The 22618-nt window shown below is 40.2% G+C and overlaps 1 protein-coding gene across 2 annotated transcripts in view; it reads left to right on the top strand.

The window, feature by feature from the left end:
* The window catches only part of LOC128698663 (MAM and LDL-receptor class A domain-containing protein 2-like), a 382606-nt gene that overhangs the window by 87573 nt on the left and 272415 nt on the right, over nucleotides 1-22618 (top strand). For both annotated transcript variants that reach the window (XM_070084851.1, XM_070084850.1), the window contains exons 21-23: nucleotides 5605-5704; nucleotides 6835-6994; nucleotides 20556-20787. In XM_070084851.1, coding sequence (XP_069940952.1) covers nucleotides 5605-5704; nucleotides 6835-6994; nucleotides 20556-20787 — 492 coding nt within the window. The remainder of the gene's footprint in view (nucleotides 1-5604; nucleotides 5705-6834; nucleotides 6995-20555; nucleotides 20788-22618) is intronic.

Raw genomic sequence — 22618 nt, forward strand, 5'->3', positions numbered from 1 at the left:
CTAGTCTCTATTGACTTGTTAAAAAGTAATGAAATAGCATGCAAAAGGACATGGGCCGCTCGCTTGTACAGTAATGGTGGGACATGAGACAGATTCCCCGAGTTATTTTTAAGTGACTTTATGATCTCAATGACTTCCGTGGGCTCAGTTGGTGCAAGATAGAAGGAATTAGGGAAATTTCCATCTAGGTAGTCCCCGGTATGGGCATTGGTATGTGGGATTTTACTGGCGAGATTAGATCCTATGTTTGAGAAGAAGTCGTTTATCTTGTTAGCTGTGTCAGTGGGATGTAGTGGTGTTTCATTAGGTTTAGTTAGGACAATATTCTTGGTTTTTCTCAGTTTGTGGGTCCCTAGAATCTGAGAGAGTGTTTTCCAGGTCTTTTTTATATCTCCTCTAGTGTCTGTGAATCTACTGGAGTAGTATAGTTGTTTGGCTTTTTTTATTACTTTGGTGAGAGCTGATGAATAGTGTTTAAGAGTATCTTTGTGTATTAAGCCCTGTCTATACTGTTTTTCATATTGGTGTTTCTTGTCAATGGATTTCAGAATGGTGCTGGTTAGCCATGGGCAACCAAGCCGTTTGTTTGTGATCTGTTTTGTTTTTATAGGACAATGTTTGTTGTATAGTCTAAGTAATTTGTTAAGAAAGATGTCTGTCCAGTCATCAATACCATTGGCCTTGGAGAATTCTGTAGGCCAATCAACAGTCTCTAGGTCAGCTGTGAACTTCCTTACTGAGGCCTCGTCATGGAGTCTAAATGAGACTTTGTTGTATTCAAGTGGTGGTTTACTAATGTTTGTCAGGAGGAAGGTAGGGTAGTGGTCTGTAGTGCTATCTGTGATTATCCCTGATTTAAGGGGGGCTAGTATATTGGTCCATATGTGGTCTATTATGGTTGCACTTGTCTCAGTGAGCCTGGTTGGTTTAGTTATTGTTGGTATGAGAAGTGTGTTGTTCATATTGTTGATGAAATCAGTTACAGGCTGATCATCTAGTAAGCCAAGGTTGATGTTGAAGTCTCCAGCTAAGAGAAGGTTTTTTTCAAATTCAAATTCAAATTCAAAGTTTATTCTCTATAAGGATTACAATGCTGAGTTTACAGAAATTTGGTTATTGTTTGGTTTAACATGTAGTAAAATTGAGATTACAGAGTGTACCACTAGAACGCTTAGCATGGCTAGGCATTTCGGGCATACTTAGTTTTATTCTTAAATGTAAAATATTACAAATTATGAGGTAAGTTGGTATTATGGCTAAGTGACTAAATACTATTTTGTGAGTTTAGCAGTGTGAATGCTTTTGTTTTGGCACAGTATATAGTTTTAGTATTGGAGTATCACAGGATTCATTATATTAAGACTGAGATTAATATAGTGGTGGCTTGTGATGCTGTGTAATAAAGGCAGTTACTTTCCAATAGGTGGTGCTTATTCATTTGTCTGTTTGTTATTAGTGACTTTAATTTCTCACTGAAATTTGGGATGTTTGTGTGAGGTATCCGGTAAATGGCACCGATTGTTATAGGCGTCTTAAGGTTTTTTACAGTAAAATTAGCAAAAATGTATTCCCCATATTCATCACTAAAGCAAGTGGTGCTAAGACAAGATAATTTGTTAGAGTAATAGATTGCAATACCACCCCCAGCTTGGTTTGTTCTGCAGTTGTGAATTGCTGTGTATCCTGGTAGAGGGTAGATATCTATTGTGACCTGCTTAAGCCAGGTCTCAGTAAGAATAATGCAGGAGAAGGGTGTCTTTAGTGATTCAAGGAGTGCTAGGAGGTCATCATAGTGTTTGCTTAAGGACCTGATGTTGTAGTTAAGTACTGATAGACTTTTAGCATTGTTTAGGATAGTGGTGGCTTGTGATGCTGTGTAATAAAGGCAGTTACTTTCCAATAGGTTTTGATTGGGTGTCAGATTATGGAGGTTTAGATCAGGGTCAACGTGATCAATCATCTTCTAGGAAGATGAGTTCATTTAATATCACATACCTGCAAGTCCCTCCCAAGAAGCTCATTGCTAGTAATCCCTTCCTTAAATCACTTGTTAGAGCAACTGCTCAAGAAGAAATTTCTCGCCTAGCTGGTAGTAATAAGTTATCACAAGTTATATACACTGATGGATCTAAACAGGAGTCTTCTGGCAGGGCTGCATCTGCTCTTGTTGCCACCTCCCTAGTTAAGAACGATAGATAATAAACTTGTTGAACTAGGCATGGAAATTAACAACTGGGCGTCTACATTGCAAACTGAATTGTCTACAATCCTAATGGCGCTAAAGCTAACAACTTATGACTCTGAGCTTGACTCTATCATCATTACTGAGTCTATGTCATCACTGAATGCTCTTAACTCATATAATGACTCCAACAAAATGTTCATTGGAGAAGCCAGGTATAGATACTCAAAAATCAGGGACAAAGGAATTAATGTACAATTGCTATGGATCCCATCACACATTGGATTACTCCTTCATGATAAAGTTGATATGTTAGCCAAGAAGAGTGCCCAGAAGGAGAACGTAGAATATAACTTTGGTATATCTGTGTCTAACATTAGGAATAATATTAGGAGAGAAGTAAATAATGAAAATGATTGTTATAGGAATGCACTTTGAAGCCTAAGGAGATCTATAACCCACTATGATAACATGAACATAGATAAGTATGTTTATGGAGCAACTTGCAATGTGAACACTGACTGATGTTGTAGTGGCCAGGCTTAGGCTTGGTTACAATTTTTCTGGTAGTTTAGGAGACAGATGATGATCAAACTAAATGTAAATTATGTGATCAGGCATATGGTCACTGTCTTGAACACTATGTGCTTAATTGTCCACTTATTGAGGAATACAGAGATAGACAGTATAATAACCTATGTGACATGTCAAGATATCTTATTAATGACAATAAAATACCAGATATACTAAGCTTCCTGAATTTGCTTGTAACAGATAAGTGAATTATACATATGTAGATATAAAATCGTTTGTACTCCTGTTAACCCTTTGGGGCCTGGTTCCTAGGCCTTTTGTGTATCCATATCTTCTTGCGCTACCGTCCACAGGATGGATATGGGGTGCACAATAAACTAGTCACTTCGGTGGCAAAATCTAATCTTTCGTGACTTCTCACATTATCAAGGAACTATGTGAGAAGTCACGAAAGCGTTTGGAGCGTGTTAAATAGGAGTGAATGGAGACGAATGGTATTTGGGACCTGACGAGCTGTTGGAGTGTGGTCAGGGAAATATTTAGTGAAGGGATTCAGGGAAACCGGTTATTTTATATAACCGGACTTGAGTCTTTGGAATGGGAAGTACAATGCCTGCACTCTAAAGGAGGGGTTTGGGATATTGGCAGTTTGGAGGGATGTATTGTGTATTTTTATACGTATATACTTCTAAGCTATTGTATTCTGGGCACCTCTGCAAAAACAGTGATTATGTGTGAGTGAGGTGAAAGTGTTGAATGATGAAAGTATTTTCTTTTTGGGGATTTTCTTTTTTTTTTTGAGTCACCCTGCCTCGGTGGGAGACGGCCGACTTGTTGAATATATATATATATATATATATATATATATATATATATATATATATATATATATATATATATATATATATATATATATATATATGTGTGTGTGTGTGTGTGTGTGTGTGTGTGTGTGTGTGTGTACTCACCTATTTGTACTCACCTATTTGTGGTTGCAGGGGTCGAGTCCTAGCTCCTGGCCCCGCCTCTTCACCGGTTGCTACTAGGCCCTCTCTCTCCCCGCTCCATGAGCTTTATCAAACCTCGTCTTAAAACTGTGTATGGTTCCTGCCTCCACTACGTCATTTTCTAGGCTATTCCACTGCCTTACAACTCTATGACTGAAGAAATACTTCCTACTATCTCTCTGACTCATTTGTGTCTTCAACTTCCAATTGTGGCCTCTTGTTTCTGTGTCCCCTCCCTGGAACATCCTGTCTTTGTCCACCTTGTCTATTCCACGCAGTATTTTATATGTCGTTATCATGTCTCCCCTGACCCTCCTGTCCTCCAGTGTGGTCAGGCCGAATTCCCTTAATCTTTCCTCATAGGACATTCCCCTTAGCTCTGGAACTAACCTTGTCGCAAACCTTTGTACTTTCTCTAGTTTCTTGACGTGCTTTATCAAGTGCGGGTTCCAAACAGGTGCTGCATACTCCAGTATGGGCCTGACATACACGGTGTACAGTGTCTTGAATGATTCCTTACTAAGGTATCGGAATGCTGTTTCTCAGGTTTGCCAGGCGCCCATATGCTGCAGCAGTTATCTGATTGATGTGTGCTTCCGGAGACATGCTCGGTGTTATACTCACCCCAAGATCTTTCTCCTTGAGTGAGGTTTGCAGTCTTTGGCCACCTAGCCTATACTCTGTCTGTGGTCTTCTGTGCCCCTCCCCCATCTTCATGACTTTGCATTTGGCAGGATTAAATTCGAGAAGCCATTTGCTGGACCAGGTGTCCAGTCTGTCCAGGTCTCTTTGAAGTCCTGTGTGTGTGTGTGTGTGTGTGTGTGTGTGTGTGTGTGTGTGTGTGTGTGTGTGTGTGTGTGTGTGTGTGTATTTATTTATTTATTTATTTGTAGGGGGTGAAAGTGGTTTTGTGAAAGGGGCCTGGACATACAGCAGGCGTGTGTGAGCGTGTTGGATAGGAGTGAATGGAGATGAATGGTTTTTGGGTCCTGATGAGCTGTTGGAGTGGAAGCAGGGTAATATTTTGTAAAGGGATTCAGGGAAACCGGTTAGCCGGACTTGAGTCCTGGAGGTGGGAGGTGCAATGCATTCACTTTATAGGAGGGGTTTGAGATATTGGCTGTTTGGAGTGACAGCTGTCATATCTGGGCACCTCTGCGAAGACAGTATTATGTGTGAATGATACCTGGAGTTTACCTGGAGAGAGTTTCGGGGGTCAACGCCCCCGCGGCCCGGTCTGTGACCAGGCCTCCTGGTGGATCAGCGCCTGATCAACCAGGCTGTTGCTGCTGGCTGCACGCAAACCAACGTACGAGCCACAGCCCGGCTGATCAGGAACTGACTTTAGGTGCTTGTCCAGTGCCAGCTTGAAGACTGCCAGGGGTCTGTTGGTAATCCCCCTTATGTGTGCTGGGAGGCAGTTGAACAGTCTCGGGCCCCTGACACTTATTGTATGGTCTCTTAACGTGCTAGTGACACCCCTGCTTTTCATTGGGGGGATGGTGCATCGTCTGCCAAGTCTTTTGCTTTCGTAGTGAGTGATTTTCGTGTGCAAGTTCGGTACTAGTCCCTCTAGGATTTTCCAGGTGTATATAATCATGTATCTCTCCCTCCTGCGTTCCATGGAATACAGGTTTAGAAACCTCAAGCGCTCCCAGTAATTGAGGTGTTTTATCTCCGTTATGCGCGCCGTGAAAGTTCTCTGTACATTTTCTAGGTCGGCAATTTCACCTGCCTTGAAAGGTGCTGTTAGAGTGCAGCAATATTCCATCTTCGGTGGAAGATGGCCGGTTTGTTGAAAGAAGAAATATATATATAGTATATATATATATATATATATATATATATATATATATATATATCACTTTGTATATTTTTCAGGTGAGGTCAATGGTCACTACATGTACCTGGACTACGCAGACAGCAGAGAAACAAAAAGTTTGCTCTCCAGTATAATTGTAAAAAGCACTGAGGACTACGTGTATGTATTGTATATGTAACGAAATGCTAATATAAAACTAATTAAACATTATTGGCCAGTGCCAATAATGTTTAATTGCCTGACTGCCTCCCCCCTTAAAGTGGAAGAACTACTAGGCTGGGGAGGAATGTTATAAGGATTCCTTGCATATATTATTATTATTATTATTATTATTATTATTATTATTATTATTATTATTATCAGATCTAAGCGAGGTGATAATTTATAGTTGACAATCTGTAATAATTGGGTTTTGCAATTTATTTCAGTCTTCATGCACAATAAAATAAAAGTTTTTCGGGGTTTTCTTTAATATTTATATACTTAACTGCTCGCTTTTTTTTTATTAAATAAATTCTACAATATTAAATGATTTATGCAACAGACGACTATATTTTTGGCCCATGGAGAAAACTTTTTTTTGTGGCATTACCAAAAACAGTTTTCTTCCCATAAGCACAAAATATAAATGTCTCTGTTGCACAACTTACTTATTGTTGGAGAAATTTGCATAGCTTGTTTTCCAAGCACTTAAAGCAAATATTGAACATTATTATTAATATTAGTATTAGTAATAGTACGGTATTAGTAATGGTGGTATCATACCTGTTTAACCCATACTGGTTTAGTGCTTGTTTTTAATGACTATATTCACATGAAAGCGCTAAACTCGAAAGGGAAAATGGAAGGTAATAAAGCTTGAACAAAAGGGAGGGAAGCTCCAGTTCCCTGAATCAAGAACCTTTACCAGCATCAAGGTACGCCCGTGTAGGGAATGGAGGTATAAAGAAATACAACATGTAAGTGAAAGGGATAATTGTATGGAGATGTGCAAGTTATACATGAGTCACTATAAGTAAACATATTTAACTTGGTCAGCATATGATATTATACTTAATATGAACTGATAAGTAAATAATAATTAATATGCTGTTTTTTTTGCTTTCCTAGTTTGAATATTTATCTGTACAGTATGTAAAATATTTTAAGAACTGAAGTTTTTAAACGTAAACTAATTGCTGTTTGTCGTGCTTTTTATTTTCATTTTTTTGGGGGTATTGAAGATGATTTCTTTAAAAATATATTTGATTTATATATTTGCATTTTATAGTCTGCATCCTTTATTTCAGATGTGTAAAATGGTACTATTATATAGACGGCCCAGCAAATATGACCGCTAATTTGCAAGTTTCTGTTATCGGTGCTGATGTTTTTTGGGAGATTAATACACCTGAGGGAAACGTCTGGAACCTTGGCACCTTAACTGCACAAATTATTGGTGACTTTAATGTAAGTTGACTATCTCCTCCATTTATATATAAGTATTACTCTTACCTTTTATAAACTAAGTAATACCTGGCTGCAAACAGCAACGAAGATATAATTCACGGTGTCATAGCTAAAAAAATTGTAGCCACGAAACACCAGAAACCATTCATCACACCAGAAACAATATTGACACTGACCTCATCCTGAGTCTGTTGTCCTGTTTTGGTACCCTTAATTACATAAATGATAAATATGAAGACAAACTAGAGAGAGAGCGTAGAAAATAGCAATAAAAAATGAAAATACTCAAAGCACTTAATCTGCTCTCCCTTTAACCGAGTATGTAAGAATCTGATTGCAACCTTTAAGATAATAAAAATGTAATGCACTCATACAGGACTAAGTACAAAGTGATTTTATTATGCTTAGCAACAATACGAAACTTAAGCAAGAGGTACAAACAAATGTAGGAAAGTTTTTTTTAGTTATTTAACACTAGAACACAAATCAAGATAAAGTTTTCGCAGTTATTGAACACTGTAACAGACAAACCACTTTAGTTATAAACGAAAAACAGTCTTTTAAAAATTGTTTGGCCAAACATTTTTTGAAATATCAGATTCAACTAACAATTATGTAGAGGCTGGCTATGGTCAATAGAACGTTGACATTAGTTGACAAAGACACCCCAGGAGACAGAGGAGAGCCCATAACGACACCGAAGGTTTGAGAATAATATTTGCCTTGGAAGGAAAAGGAATTTGAGTTCACACAAAGGCGAATAAGATCAAGAAAGACATCATTAGGTATTTCTTGTACTTGTTAACCTTTATATGGAATAATTGAAACTATTCTTCTTTCTACTATTGGTGTGCGCCCTTCCCTCTGGCTCCGCTATGTAGATGACATCTGTTTGGCCTCATGACTCTAGTTTCTTCCAACCATTTCTCAGTGCTCTTAATTTTGCCCCTTCCATTAAATTTAAAGCTGAATGGGAATCCAATTCTTTGCTTCCTTTCCTTGATGTTCATGTCTATCGCTCGGATACTGTAGGTTTTGTTTTTTCCGTGTATTGCAAAAGTAGTGAATGTACAGTGGCATGTACATTCACTACTTTTCTTATCATGCTTCTTATGGAAAATTTTCTAGGGTGTTTACCTGTATGTACCTCAACATTATATACATACCAGTAATCTCATTGGGAGACAATCATATTGTTTACCGTAGTCACCCCGTGTAGACATGTGAGAAAACTTAACCACCCCTGGTCGCACCAAGTGGTCCCCTCGACCTCACAATCTTATCCATATCTATCCGAGACCAGTATGGATTGGGTAGCACCCACAAGTACGGTGCTACTAATTAATTGTGGACTGTATAGATTATATTAGTTTAACTGAATGAAGGGGGGGGGGGTAGGACACACATGGATACATCCGTCAAGGAAAACATTTGTACATAATCCCACTACTTACCAGATGTTCTCTGGTGGTCACTTGATGTAGCTGGATCACTCGTAACCTATCTAATTATAACATACCACTACTGGCCAGTCTAAGGTTGCTATAACTAGAAGGGTTACTTAACTGTGGGTGATTGATATTCCTCATTTCTTGATTCACCATCTCATTTTCGATGTCCTGCTACACCGACACGATTCTCATTCCAGCAGGACGAGGTATCCGCTGGTTTGTCCTGCTTTAGACGTCGTGACTCAAGGAGTTTCCCTTTCCTCGTCTCGTTAACAACGAGGTCTAGCGTGTTCACTCGGAGCAAACGACTTATTTCACTTCACATATTCTCTTAACTTAGCGTTATTATCATTAATTACATTACAATTCACAAGCCGATTTAACGTCTCATAACTATTATACAAACTAGAGGTCACTCCATTAAGATCTGAGACCGATGCGTGATGATTAATCCAAGGGTAATTTTCCCCAGGACACAGTCCATTGTGACGCGTCAGTCACCCGGTCCTTCTCTTATCACACTTTTACCACTCTATTACTGTGGTCCCGTAAATCCCGTTCCCTCACTCTCCACCAGGAACAATTACGACACTTCTTATTATGAAATGAGGCCTATATTAATCCTTAGGCCACCGTGAACGTCAATTTCGTGGTTCCATGTTTTCTCAGCTTCCTCACCACCATTCAAAACAATACGCGCTCTCCCCCCCGCACATCCGCGCATGCGCAAAGGGAACTCTTGGTTCTACTCTTATTTTCAAATACATTTTTGACCCATATAGACACATTAAACACCTATTAGGCACTATAGTTTCGGAAAATCAAAAAATTTTCCACACTGCGGCCGGGCGGAGGTCGTTGCTAGACGACTTACATAATGTGGAGTACAATTTTCCCATCTTCACTGGCCACCCATATTTATTGAACCCTCAAAATGGACTAATTAGTGTTCCATTCTCTCAGGGGCATAAGCCTATGCTCCCTGGATTAATTTATTGGGCATACTGGAATTTTGAGACTTGAACAATAACAAGTCTCTCAGTATCCCAAGTCAGCCCCAGCACATTACTGCATATAGGCACCAACTCCATGGCCATCTATATTTATTGATCCCTCAAAATGGACTAATTAGTGTTCCATTCTCTCAGGGGCATAAGCCTATGCTCCCTGGATTAATTTATTGGGCATACTGGAATTTTGAGACTTTAACAATAACAAGTCTCTCAGTATCCCAAGTCAGCCCCAGCACATTACTGCATATAGGCACCAACTCCATGGCCATCTATATTTATTGATCCCTCAAAATGGACTAATTAGTGTTCCATTCTCTCAGGGGCATAAGCCTATGCTCCCTGGATTAATTTATTGGGCATACTGGAATTTTGAGACTTTAACAATAACAAGTCTCTCAGTATCCCAAGTCAGTCCCAGCACATTTCTTCATTATTTCATTAACCCCTTCACATATCCTCATTAGTTCCTCTTCAGTTGACGTCACACCCGGAAATTGTCCACATAAGATTATTTACCCAATTACTTCGCTCAGTGGACCGCCTGTGCATTTAAGGTGTGCATTTATCGTCGCCTGAAGTAAGAACAATTTATTATTTAACTGCTTATTAATTATATCATTATAAGCAGTCAACAATTTTGGTGTCTTGCTCAGTTCGCAGAGCTGGGCCCTTTAACTGTCCATACGCCATCCTATAATTAGTAGGTAATTCTGGACGGTCAAGCTTCCACGGAAGTCGCACCCAGTAATGTCCAGATTCACATTTAACATCCTTCAGGTATTGTTCCTGAGTAAAGGAATCATTTGGACTTTCCTCATTTACATTAATCCCTATGCTGTCCAGCTCCCACAAATTAGACTGGTTCAACATCATTCTCGATAGAAGAATACTTGTACTGGGTTGACCTTTCATGAGTAAGACACCGTGACCGTATTCACTACTTCCTCTAGTCATTATTACTAGGCGGTAGTCTGCCATATATTACATGGCCCGTACCAGTGTTGAGGAGAGTGACACCGTATGGTTTTGGGTTTATGCCCTTTATCCTGAATTTTTACATCCAACACCGGCAAGGCTACCTCAGCTAGGCCATCATTATTGCCATTAGCTGCAACCTTTACATCAGTCACTGTAGTGTCAGGGTTATTAACATTATCATTATTGTCACCATTATTATAAGAATCACATACAACCCTGCACATAACTGTATGGTGCTTTCCCTTGTTGCATTGATAGCAACTGTTCAATTTGGTATGACAATCCTTTACATTATGATTGTCTAGACATCTGATAAATCTGTCAAGTTCTTTCATTCTTTCCACTTTAATGTCCCATGAATTACAGGCATTACAATTTTTAGTGAAATGAGTACCCTGGCAGAAGAGGCAGTCTCTCTTTTCCTTGCCTGACCTCTTATTAACCGGGTTACACTTACCGAGGTACTTATTCCTCTTACCTTGATGTGAGGAACCACTATTACTGATTCCTGACTTGATATGTGCCTATTTAACTCTTAACTATGATTATTACCACTGGGATTAATTTTCCCTTTTGAGACTTGACAGATACTTCAGCGTCATTATGTGTTATATCCTTAGAACTGTTTGGCTGGCTGGTCTGCAATTGAACAATTAATTCCTGCCGACCTAGTCTGATTTCCTCCAGACCGTACTATGGAGGTTTTGGCAAACCCACCCTTTGCATTAATAGGTTGATCAACTGCCTGGCTTACACCCTTTAATTTATTCAAAGCCTTACTTTTACAAGACAGTTTTTCTTCCAATTCGTAATGTTGATTAATTAAAACATTCATTTCCATTCTATCTGCACAATTCTCCAGCAGATCTCTTTCACAGTCTTTAAACCACAATTTGTACCAATCAAATCTACTCTCTAAAGCATCTAAATATAACTTTAATTCATTAGGGTTCACGGTTCTTTGATTCACTAAATCAAATGCCTTCGTCACATGGCTTTTAATAGCCTGTAATGATGCTTTCATTACTCTAAAATTCACGGACTTGTCAGCCACATTAACTCCATTAGATCCAGTCATGGTTAGAGAATTATTAATCACTGATTATACAACTTAAGTAGGCGCCTTATAAGAGTAATTCTTGCACTTTACTCTTGTATAAATCCTAGCCACACATGTGCTAGCAATTAATTGGGCTAATTGTCATCCATCACACGATCGATTAAACTTGTGCACCCTACACCCACTTCCTTCAATCAGTCACTTAATTATTAAGTAATTAATTCAATTAATTTTTTCACTGATTGCACCCGGTTCTCGAAGGACCAACGGGCAGATATGGAAAATTTTCTAGGGTGTTTACCTGTATGTACCTCAACATTATATACATACCAGTAATCTCATTGGGAGACAATCATATTGTTTACCGTAGTCACCCCGTGTAGACATGTGAGAAAACTTAACCACCCCTGGTCGCACCAAGTGGTCCCCTCGACCTCACAATCTTATCCATATCTATCCGAGACCAGTATGGATTGGGTAGCACCCACAAGTACGGTGCTACTAATTAATTGTGGACTGTATAGATTATATTAGTTTAACTGAATGAAGGGGGGGGGGGTAGGACACACATGGATACATCCGTCAAGGAAAACATTTGTACATAATCCCACTACTTACCAGATGTTCTCTGGTGGTCACTTGATGTAGCTGGATCACTCGTAACCTATCTAATTATAACATACCACTACTGGCCAGTCTAAGGTTGCTATAACTAGAAGGGTTACTTAACTGTGGGTGATTGATATTCCTCATTTCTTGATTCACCATCTCATTTTCGATGTCCTGCTACACCGACACGATTCTCATTCCAGCAGGACGAGGTATCCGCTGGTTTGTCCTGCTTTAGACGTCGTGACTCAAGGAGTTTCCCTTTCCTCGTCTCGTTAACAACGAGGTCTAGCGTGTTCACTCGGAGCAAACGACTTATTTCACTTCACATATTCTCTTAACTTAGCGTTATTATCATTAATTACATTACAATTCACAAGCCGATTTAACGTCTCATAACTATTATACAAACTAGAGGTCACTCCATTAAGATCTGAGACCGATGCGTGATGATTAATCCAAGGGTAATTTTCCCCAGGACACAGTCCATTGTGACGCGTCAGTCACCCGGTCCTTCTCTTATCACACTTTTACCACTCTATTACTGTGGTCCCGTAAATCCCGTTCCCTCACTCTCCACCAGGAACAATTACGACACTTCTTATTATGAAATGAGGCCTATATTAATCCTTAGGCCACCGTGAACGTCAATTTCGTGGTTCCATGTTTTCTCAGCTTCCTCACCACCATTCAAAACAATACGCGCTCTCCCCCCCGCACATCCGCGCATGCGCAAAGGGAACTCTTGGTTCTACTCTTATTTTCAAATACATTTTTGACCCATATAGACACATTAAACACCTATTAGGCACTATAGTTTCGGAAAATCAAAAAATTTTCCACACTTCTTCTGTCAAGAAAAGTGTTCTTATTTGTCTTTCTCTGTGCTCTCTGCATTTGTGACCCTCAGTTCCTTGAATCGGAAATTTCCACTCTTCGTAATTCATTCTCTCGTCTTGGCTAATCTTCCCATTTCATAAACTCTGCCTTCTCACGTGCTAAACAGACTTTCTTCTCTCCCAAACTCTCTACTCTTGGGAAACCTGCTTTCTGCCTTCCATATATTTCCAGTCTTCCTAATGTCAACAACTATCTCCGTTCCTTACGCCAGACTAACACACTTCGCACCAATCGAGTTCGTACCTCTCCTCCCTCTATAGTTGCTCCTGGTGTTTACTTTATTTCATGTTCATCTTGTCCTCTTCAGTAATTTGGAGAAACTGGCTGTTCTCTTTCTGACAGACTCAAGAAGCAGAAAAGTAGTGTTAGGGTTGCCGACACCAACAATGCTCTTTTCTGTCATGTCAGAGATCACAGTTATCCTATTGACTTGTCTTCTGCTAAAACTGTCTACCCTACTTTTAACTCTCACAGTCGCTGTCTGTTTGAATCCTCCCTTATACATAACTTTTCTGGCTTTGTCTCTGTAGATGACTTTCTTTCACATTACACTGTAAAATGTTCACACTTCAGAACATCTGTGACTTGTCTTGATTCTTTTTTTCTCCTTCTCTTTCTGTCTCTTCCCCTTTTCTTTTTCTTCTTTGGTTTTCTTTCTTCTGCCTTGGGAGTTAGGTCTTTTACTTTCCCCTCCTCCCCCTGTGTTTATGTTCTTTCCCTTAGCTCTCTTGCAGCGCTCCTCTTTCTTGGCCTTTGACTGATTCCACTGCTACCACTACCTCTACTTCCTTTCCTGTCAGTCGGCCTATATATACTGCGTCCTTCTCTCCTTTGTTAGTGTCTTTGTAAATGGTCCAAGTTGAACTGAAACGTCATCGTAAGCTCCTCTCTCCCATGTTTACCTGGAGTTTACCTGGAGAGAGTTTCGGGGGTCACCGCCCCCGCGGCCCGGTCTGTGACCAGGCCTCCTGGTGGATCAGCGCCTGATCAACCAGGCTGTTGCTGCTGGCTGCACGCAAACCAACGTACGAGCCACAGCCCGGCTGATCAGGAACTGACTTTAGGTGCTTGTCCATGTGCGGGTTATTTGTGTACTGTTCCAGTCACGTTATTGTTCTTTTTTGTTCATGAACTTGATATACCCAGTTTTCCTCCAAAGAATTTAATTTGATCACATTTCAAACTTTATCTTGAAAATTAGCATGATATTTATGTTATATAAAATATTTGATAAAAAATCTCTCTCTCTCTCTCATACTTTAAAAGAAATATAAGAACAAAAATACACTTACTCAGAGGGACTAGTCCCCAATGTGCTCGCTTCCCTAGACTCACAGCTGTCAATCTTGATTATATCTCCAGTAATCAAGGAGCTAAATACAGAAGGAGGAAACTTATTCTCAACCCAGAGCACAGAGACAACTTTATTAACCACTTGGATCAATGGTATAAGAATTACGAGCCCATTGATACACAACAATTCAATGATGATTTTGTTGCCACTATTGAGACTGTGCTCACAGATCAAGTGTTCAGGAAAAGAAAGCATAGACTTTCTACTATAACTGAAAATAAAAACATGCAACTAGGAGGATTGGTAAAGCATACCGTGAGTGTAGAACCCTAGACCTGCTCAGAACGTTCCAAGCTGCACTAACAAATGCAAGGAATAGAAAGCAAGAACTTAGGCAACAGGAATGGGAACAACTTGTTAGTGGATTAAATAGGCCCCCCCCCATTTAAGTCTGGCTTGGAAAGGTATAAATAAAATAACCAGGAAAAAGACTGGCAGTGTTGCTCATCCCTTCCCTCTTCAAAAAGCAAATGACCTCATAAATGAGTGGTCCAAAACATTTAGGCATGAAAACCTTCCATCGCATATTAAAACAAATTTAGAGAGTGCTTCTGAAGAAATGTTGAAACTGATTAATTTTATGAGCCAAAATATTGATGAGAGTGACTGCCTCTTCACCTGGTGGCCCGGTGGCCTGGTGGCTAAAGCTCCCGCTTCACACATGGAGGGCCCGGGTTCGATTCCCGGAGGGTGGAAACATTTCGACACGTTTCCTTACACCTGTTGTCCTGTTCACCTAGCAGCAAATAGGTACCTGGGTGTTAGTCGACTGGTGTGGGTCGCATCCTGGGGGACAAGATTAAGGACCCCAATGGAAATAAGTTAGACAGTCCTCGATGACGCACTGACTTTCTTGGGTTATCCTGGGTGGCTAACCCTCCGGGGTTAAAAATCCGAACGAAATCTTATCTTATCTTATCTTAAAGCTCCTGCTTCACACACGGAAGGCCCGGGTTCGATTCCCGGCGGGTGGAAGCAATTTCGACACATTTCCTTACACCTGTTGTCCTGTTCACCTAGCAGCAAATAGGTACCTGGGTGTTAGTCGACTGGTGTGGGTCGCATCCTGGGGGACGAGATTAAGGACCCCAATGGAAATAAAGGACCCCAATGGAAATAAGTCACTGTCTGACTTTTTTGGGTTATCCTAGGTTCTCTACACATATGCTGCTATGTATGATAATTCTATGTAACTGTATTTGTGTATACCTGAATAAACTTACTTACTTACTTACTTACTAAAGACCCCAATGGAAGTAAGTTACTGTCCTCGATGACGCACTGACTTTCTTGGGTTATCCTGGGTGGCTAGCCCTCCGGGGTTAAAAAATCCGAACGAAATCTTATTTTATCTTATAATGCATTAACTAAAGGTCGATCAACTGCTCCTGGAGAGGATGGTATAACCTATGATATTCTCAGAACTCTAAGGCAAGTGCCTGATAACCCTTTGTTGGCACAGTATAATCTCAGTTACATTGAGGGTGTTCTTCCTACTTCCTGGACCAATAGTCTCATTGTGCCTATCCCTAAGCCCCAATAGCCTGATACATTTAGACCGATCTCCTTAACTAGTTGTCTTTGTAAAACTTTTGAAAGAATGATACTTAACAGACTGTACTACAGAATCAGACACCAACTTTCCCCCTACCTCTATGGGTTCATGAAAGGTAAAAGTGTGCAGAACTGTATTTCCATCTTTCTCACTGCACACACCTCTACTATTTTTACCACATTTCTTGATCTAAAATCTGCATCTGATATCACGAACAGAACCGTTATACTACATGAACTAGCCAAAATGAATATTGGTGGTAGCTTACTCTGCTGGATAATAGGATACCTGTCAAATAGAGTATCCTCTGTCCTCTACCAAGGCTTTAGAAGTGAGTCTAAATGTCCCTAGATACACCACAGGGAGGAGTTCTCAGACCCATGCTATTTAATATTCTGATTAATGCTCTCCTAAATGCTCTACCTGCTTCACGTAATCATATAGCTATAAGCTATGCTGATGACATCATGATCCACACAACAGGACATAAGAAGATGAATACCATTCTTAATGAAGTTCAAGCAATTTGTAATCGACTAGGCCTCATAATATCTTCCTCTAAAACAAAGATATTAACAAGCAAACGACATCCCCCACCCATCTATTGGGCAAAGCATTAGCTGCGTTAAAACTTACAGATATTTTGGTGTAGATGTACCCTTTAACAAATCCACTATACCACAACTAAATAAGAAATGCAAAGATAGGCTAAATGCTCTCAAAGCTGTTGTTGGCTACAACCCCAACTATGGTGTTAATGTGAGAATCGTGAGAATGATGTACATAGCCTATGTTAAGTCCTTAATTGATTATGCTGCTCCCATGTTGATATTAGCTAGAGAAAGTTCCCTCCGACCTTTGGAGTTAATGCAAAATGAAGCTCTCAGAATTATTCTTGGTTGTCCCAAATCTACAAAGGTTCTTAATATGAGGAAGGAGCTAGGTATTTCTAGTATCAATGATAGGATTGTTGAGTTTAACACTGTACTCGGTATTAGAATGTTAAGAAATGAACCAGACACTGTCACAATGAGCCTTACTAAGTGTCTAGGACACTTGTCTAGGACCAGCTTAAGAGTCACTGGACCTATGTCTCACAATATATCTGTCCTTTATGACTTTCCTAAAGTGGTTCACAACATTGTTAGTGTAATAGTCACCAGCATGGCTTGCAATAGCTGTGTCAGGGTGATTTTCATCAAAAAAGGTTTGCACTTCAAGCCACATTGCACACATTTCCTTAATCTTTGAAGTAGGCAACTTCTTCAATTTCTCTCTCCCCTCCTCTGAAGCAGTTTCTTCAGGTCTGGCCTCTTGCTGTTGAAGATGATCTAGCAGGTCATGAATGGTTAGTTCGTCATTGTTCTCCTCCACCAACTCTTCCACATCCTCCCCACTAACCTCACCAATATGAGCACTAGTTCCAGGCATTTTTTCCTGTTCACCTAGGTGTTAGTCAAAAAAATAATTCTGACTTTTTTGGGTTATCCTAGGTTCTCTACACATATGCTGCTATGTATGATAATTCCATGTAACTGTATTTGTGTATACCTGAATAAACTTACGTACTTACTTACTTGTGGGTCGCATCCTGGGGGACAAGATTAAGGACCCCAATGGAAATAAGTTAGACAGTCCTCGATGATGCACTGACTTTCTTGGGTTATCCTGGGTGGCTAACCCTCTGGGGTTAATCGTTCTCGGTAATTGTTTCATGTTAAGCCATACCAACAACACACTCTCCACATCTTTGAGTAATACAGCTGATGGTGGTGCAGCAACAGCAACAGCTGACTGTGGTGCAGCAACAGCTGACTGGTGCAGCAACAGGTGACTGTGGTGCAGCAGCAGCTGTGGTGCAGCAGCAGCTGACTGTATTGCAGCAACAGCTGACCGAGGTGCAGCAGCAGCAGCTGTGGTGCAGCAACAGCTGACTGGTCCAGCAACAGCTGACGGTGGTGCAGCAGCAGCTGACTGTGGTACGATAGTATTTCTCACCCTTTTTACCACAGGGTTGGCACTAGAAACTTTCTTGGGGCCCATGGTCACTTATTTTGCAGGTGAAATCACTAAAAACGCTGTGATAATATGAAATGTTCGGATTGTATGCTTGGATGTGACCGCGGAGGCTGGCTTGTAAACGCTGCCACCCACGGAACAAGTGAGGCTGGCTCAGGCCGCACGTGGACGTGTCTCGGACGAATCGCGTTGAGCGAGTTTTTTAGCGCTAGGCAAGGCAAAAATTTTGCGTTAAAATGTATCGCTAGGCAGATTTAACGTTATGCGATGCCATCGTTAGGCGAGGGTCCACTGTATTTATAGATGGGGTTGTAAAAGAAGTAAATGCTAGGGTGTTCGGGAGAGGGGTGGGATTAAAATATGGGAAATCAAATACAAAATGGGAATCAACACAATTGCTTTTTGCTGATGATACTGTGCTTATTGGAGATTCTAAAGAAAAATTGCAAAGGTTAGTGGATGAGTTTGGGAGTGTGTGTAATGGTAGAAAGTTGAAAGTGAACATAGAAAAGAGTAAGGTGATGAGGGTATCAAATGATTTAGATAAAGAAAAATTGGATATCAAATTGGGGAGGAGGAGTATGGAAGAAGTGAATGTTTTCAGATACTTGGGAGTCGATGTGTTGGCAGATGGATTTATGAAGGATGAGGTTAATCATAGAATTGATGAGGGAAAAAAGGTGAGTGGTGTGTTGAGGTATATGTGGAGACAAAAAAATGTTATCTATGGAGGCAAAGAAGGGAATGTATGAAAGTATAGTAGTACCAACACTCTTATATGGGTGTGAAGCTTGGGATGTAAATGCTGCAACGAGGAGGCAGTTGGAGGCAGTGGATATGTCCTGTCTAAGGGCAATGTGTGGTGAAAATATTATGCAGAAAATTTGGAGTGTGGAAATTAGGAGAAGGTGTGGAGTTAATAAAAATATTAGTCAGAGGGCTGAAGAGGGGTTGTTGAGGTGGTTTGGTCATTTAGAGAGAATGGAACAAAGTAGAATGAAATGGAGAGCATTTAAATCTGTAGGGGAAGGAAGGCAGGGTAGGGGTCATCCTCGAAAAGGTTGGAAGGAAGGGGTAAGGTAGGTTTTGTGGGCGAGGGGCTTGGACTTCCAGCAGGCGTGCGTGAGCATGTTCGATAGGAGTGAATGGAGACGAATGGTGTTTGGGACCTGATGATCTGTTGGAGTGTGAGCAGGGTAATATTTAGTGAAGAGATTCAGGGAAACTGGCTATTTTTATATAGCCAGACCTGAGCCCTGGAAATGGGAAGTACAATGCCTGCACTCTAAAGGAGGGGTTCAGGATATTGGCAGTTTGGAGGGATATGTTGTGTATCTTTATATGTATATGCTTCTAAACTGTTGTGTTCTGAGCACCTCTGCAAAAGCAGTGATTATGTGTGAGTGAGGTGAAAGTGTTGAATGATGATAGTATTTTCTTTTTGGGGATTTTCTTTCTTTCTGGGTCACCCTGCCTCGGTGGGAGATGGCCGACTTGTTAAAACAAAAAGATCATTGTACAGTGGACCCCCGGTTAACGATTTTAATCCGTGCAAGAGGGGTAATTGTTATGCGAAATAATCGTTATGTGAATGAATTTTCCCCATAAGAAATAATGGAAATAAAATTAATCCGTGCAAGACACCCAAAAGTATGAAAAAAAATTTTTTTTACCACATGAAATATTAATTTTAATACACACAAACTGAAAAAGGCATGCACACTTACATGACACTTACTTTTATTGAAGATCTGGTGATGATTGATGGGATGGGAGGAGGGGAGAGCATTATCTTCTTACTGTTTAGAAGGGGAATCCCCTTCCATTACGACTTGAGGTAGCAAGTCCTTTTCCGGGGTTACTTCCCTTCTTCTTTTAATGCCACTAGGACCAGCTTGAGAGTCACTGGACCTCTGTCGCACAACAAATCTGTCCATAGAGCTCTGTACCTCCCGTTCCTTTACGATTTGTCTAAAATGGGCCACAACATTGTCATTGAAATAGTCACCAGCACGGCTTGCAACAGCTGTGTCAGGGTGATTTTCATCCATAAAGGTTTGCAGTTCAACCCACTGTGCACACATTTCCTTAATCTTTGAAGTAGGCACAATGGATTCCACAACTGGCATAGGCTTCTCAGGGTTAGCCCCAAACCCTTCAAAATCTTTCTTAATTTCCATACTAATTCTCACCCTTTTTACCACAGGGTTGGCACTAGAAGCTTTCTTGGGGCCCATGGTCACTTATTTTCCAGAAACAGCACCGAAAACACTGTAATAATACGAAATATTCCGAGTGTATGCTTGGATGTTACCGCGGAGGCTGGCTGGTAAACAATGGGACGGGCGGCACATGTGAGGCTGGCTGAGGGCACATTGGACGCGTCTCGGACGAAAATCGGTGAGCGGGTTTTTAATCGGTATGCGCGGCAAAAAATTTTGCGATAAAAGTAAGCGGTATGCGGAAAAATCGCTATGTGATGCCATCGTTATGCGGGGGTCCACTGTATTCTGGCCGTTTGTGTAATTTTATCCTGTAACGTAAAAAACAGAGACTAGTTCATTAAGACTTTTTGAAATACAGTATATGGTCAGTGGCAATTTTATTTTCCATATTTTACAGGTTCAGTTTGAAGGATATGTCTACATCGATACTGATGATATCATCATTGCCATTGACGATATATCAATAGAAGCAAGAGCTTGTCCGGCAGCAGCTACATGCAATTTTGAGGATGGAATGTGTGACTGGACAGATGACCCTGACACTGGCATAACTTGGCTAATACAGTCTGGTTCACATGCAGCAGAAAACTCAGGACCACTGTCTGACAATACATTAAAGACACCATATGGTAGGTACTATATATGCGATATCTGTACGAGTATAGTTAAGTTCATTGGATATTCCTCAGTAGAATAGAAGAGTATTTTCTACTAACACATACTAAGGAGGTCCTTCTCAAATCAAATGCCTAATCACATATACATTTGTGTAATTTATCATTTGTAATCAGCGCTGTATAACCCTGGTGGGTTTAGCGCTTGGTTTTGATTATACAGTAATAATAATATCATCTGAAGTTACCCAAGGAACTATCTTTGAACAGTCTTACTTTGCAGATAATTCTACTCATCTACAACTTTGATTCTAAACCATTATTTTCCTATATCCTTTCTAAATCTGAATTTATCCAGCTTGAATACAGTGTTTTGAGTTACATATTTCTTGGTTGGGCATCCTCTGCACCTTATTCATATCTGTCTTCTACTTGTATCATGTACTTCAGTCAGTGTCTGGAAAAAAAATCACTTTAAAATAAGTCAGTTTTGGCTAGGAAAAAATGTCACATTTTATTTGTAAAGTAAAAGGACACAAATGCAACTAATGTGACATTTTATTGTGGCAACGTTTTGCTCTCCAGGAGCTTTGTCAAGCTGTTACAAGCAATACATGGACACAGAGGGTATATATAGGCTTAGAGTGAGGTGTAATACTAGTGGTCATAGTAGTAGTGATATAAGTTGTAGTAGTAGTAGTAATACAATATGCTAGAACCATTAACTCGCACATGAGTAAGAGGATATAAAAGCTATTACTTGGGTAGCATAAAAATAGGATAAACAAATATTTCTATAGGAGGTTGGATTAGAGAAGGCCTGTTTCAGTGTTCATCCTCTGTAATGTGCTTGTGTAGTATATTAGCAGGAGAGACTGTGATGGCAGGGCTCACTGTTTTCAGGAGGATTCTTGCTAAGACTTCAGAGATGGTGAAGCTGCCTTTGTTTTGTTTAATTGTATTTGAAACAGCGATTAATGCTGATTTAAGGCACTTGCATCTGCGGAAATTAATTTCTTTGATAACTAATCGGGCGTCCTCGAATTTCGTGAGATGATTGGTGGAATTTCTGTGTTGTACGCAGGCGTTGTTCAAGTTATCATTCCAACATGCATAAATGTGTTTATTGAGGCGGATTTCGAGGTTTCTCGCTGTTTCACCTACATAAATCCTGTTGCAGCCTCCACAGGGTATAGTGTAAACCCTTGTGTTGACTGGTTCATGGTGCTTGGATTTTGTCCAGGTTAGAGCCTTTATTGAAGTGCTGGAAGCGATGGCAACTCTAGTGTTAGCTTGTGCGAGTACTTTAGAAGCATTCAGTGCAACCTGGCTGTTGGGAAGAATTATAACTGTTAGGAGTGGTGTTGGTCCATGAAGAATTAGTGATCAGAAGAGCTTTTTTCTTACAATCTTTGATGAAAATGGAAGGAAAATGTAAATCAGTGAAGGTTTGGTAAATGTATGTACATTCCTCGTCAAGAAACTCAGGACTACAAATATGGCATGCTTTTAGGAAAAATCCAATGATGGTGATGCATCTTTTGGTCTTAGTATCTTGACTGGAATAGAAGTGTGTGAGATCATCTTTTTTTGTAGGTTTCTGGTAAACTTGAAATCTTAGGTTGTTATCTACTTTGTGAATGAGGACGTCTAGAAAAGGTAACTTGTCATTGGACTCTTTTCTAGTGTAAACTGGATCACCGGTTCAGTTGCTTTGAGCCTTGCCTGAAGATTCCGTACATCAAAACTTTTGGGAGTTATTACGAGGACGTTGTCCATGTAATATAACCAAGTGACGCTTGAGGGGATGATGTTGGCAAAGTGTTCAGCCTCTAGGCGTTCCACG

The sequence above is a fragment of the Cherax quadricarinatus genome, chromosome 14, assembly GCF_038502225.1.
Source record: "Cherax quadricarinatus isolate ZL_2023a chromosome 14, ASM3850222v1, whole genome shotgun sequence".
In the NCBI taxonomy this organism is placed as follows: Eukaryota; Metazoa; Arthropoda; class Malacostraca; order Decapoda; family Parastacidae; genus Cherax; species Cherax quadricarinatus.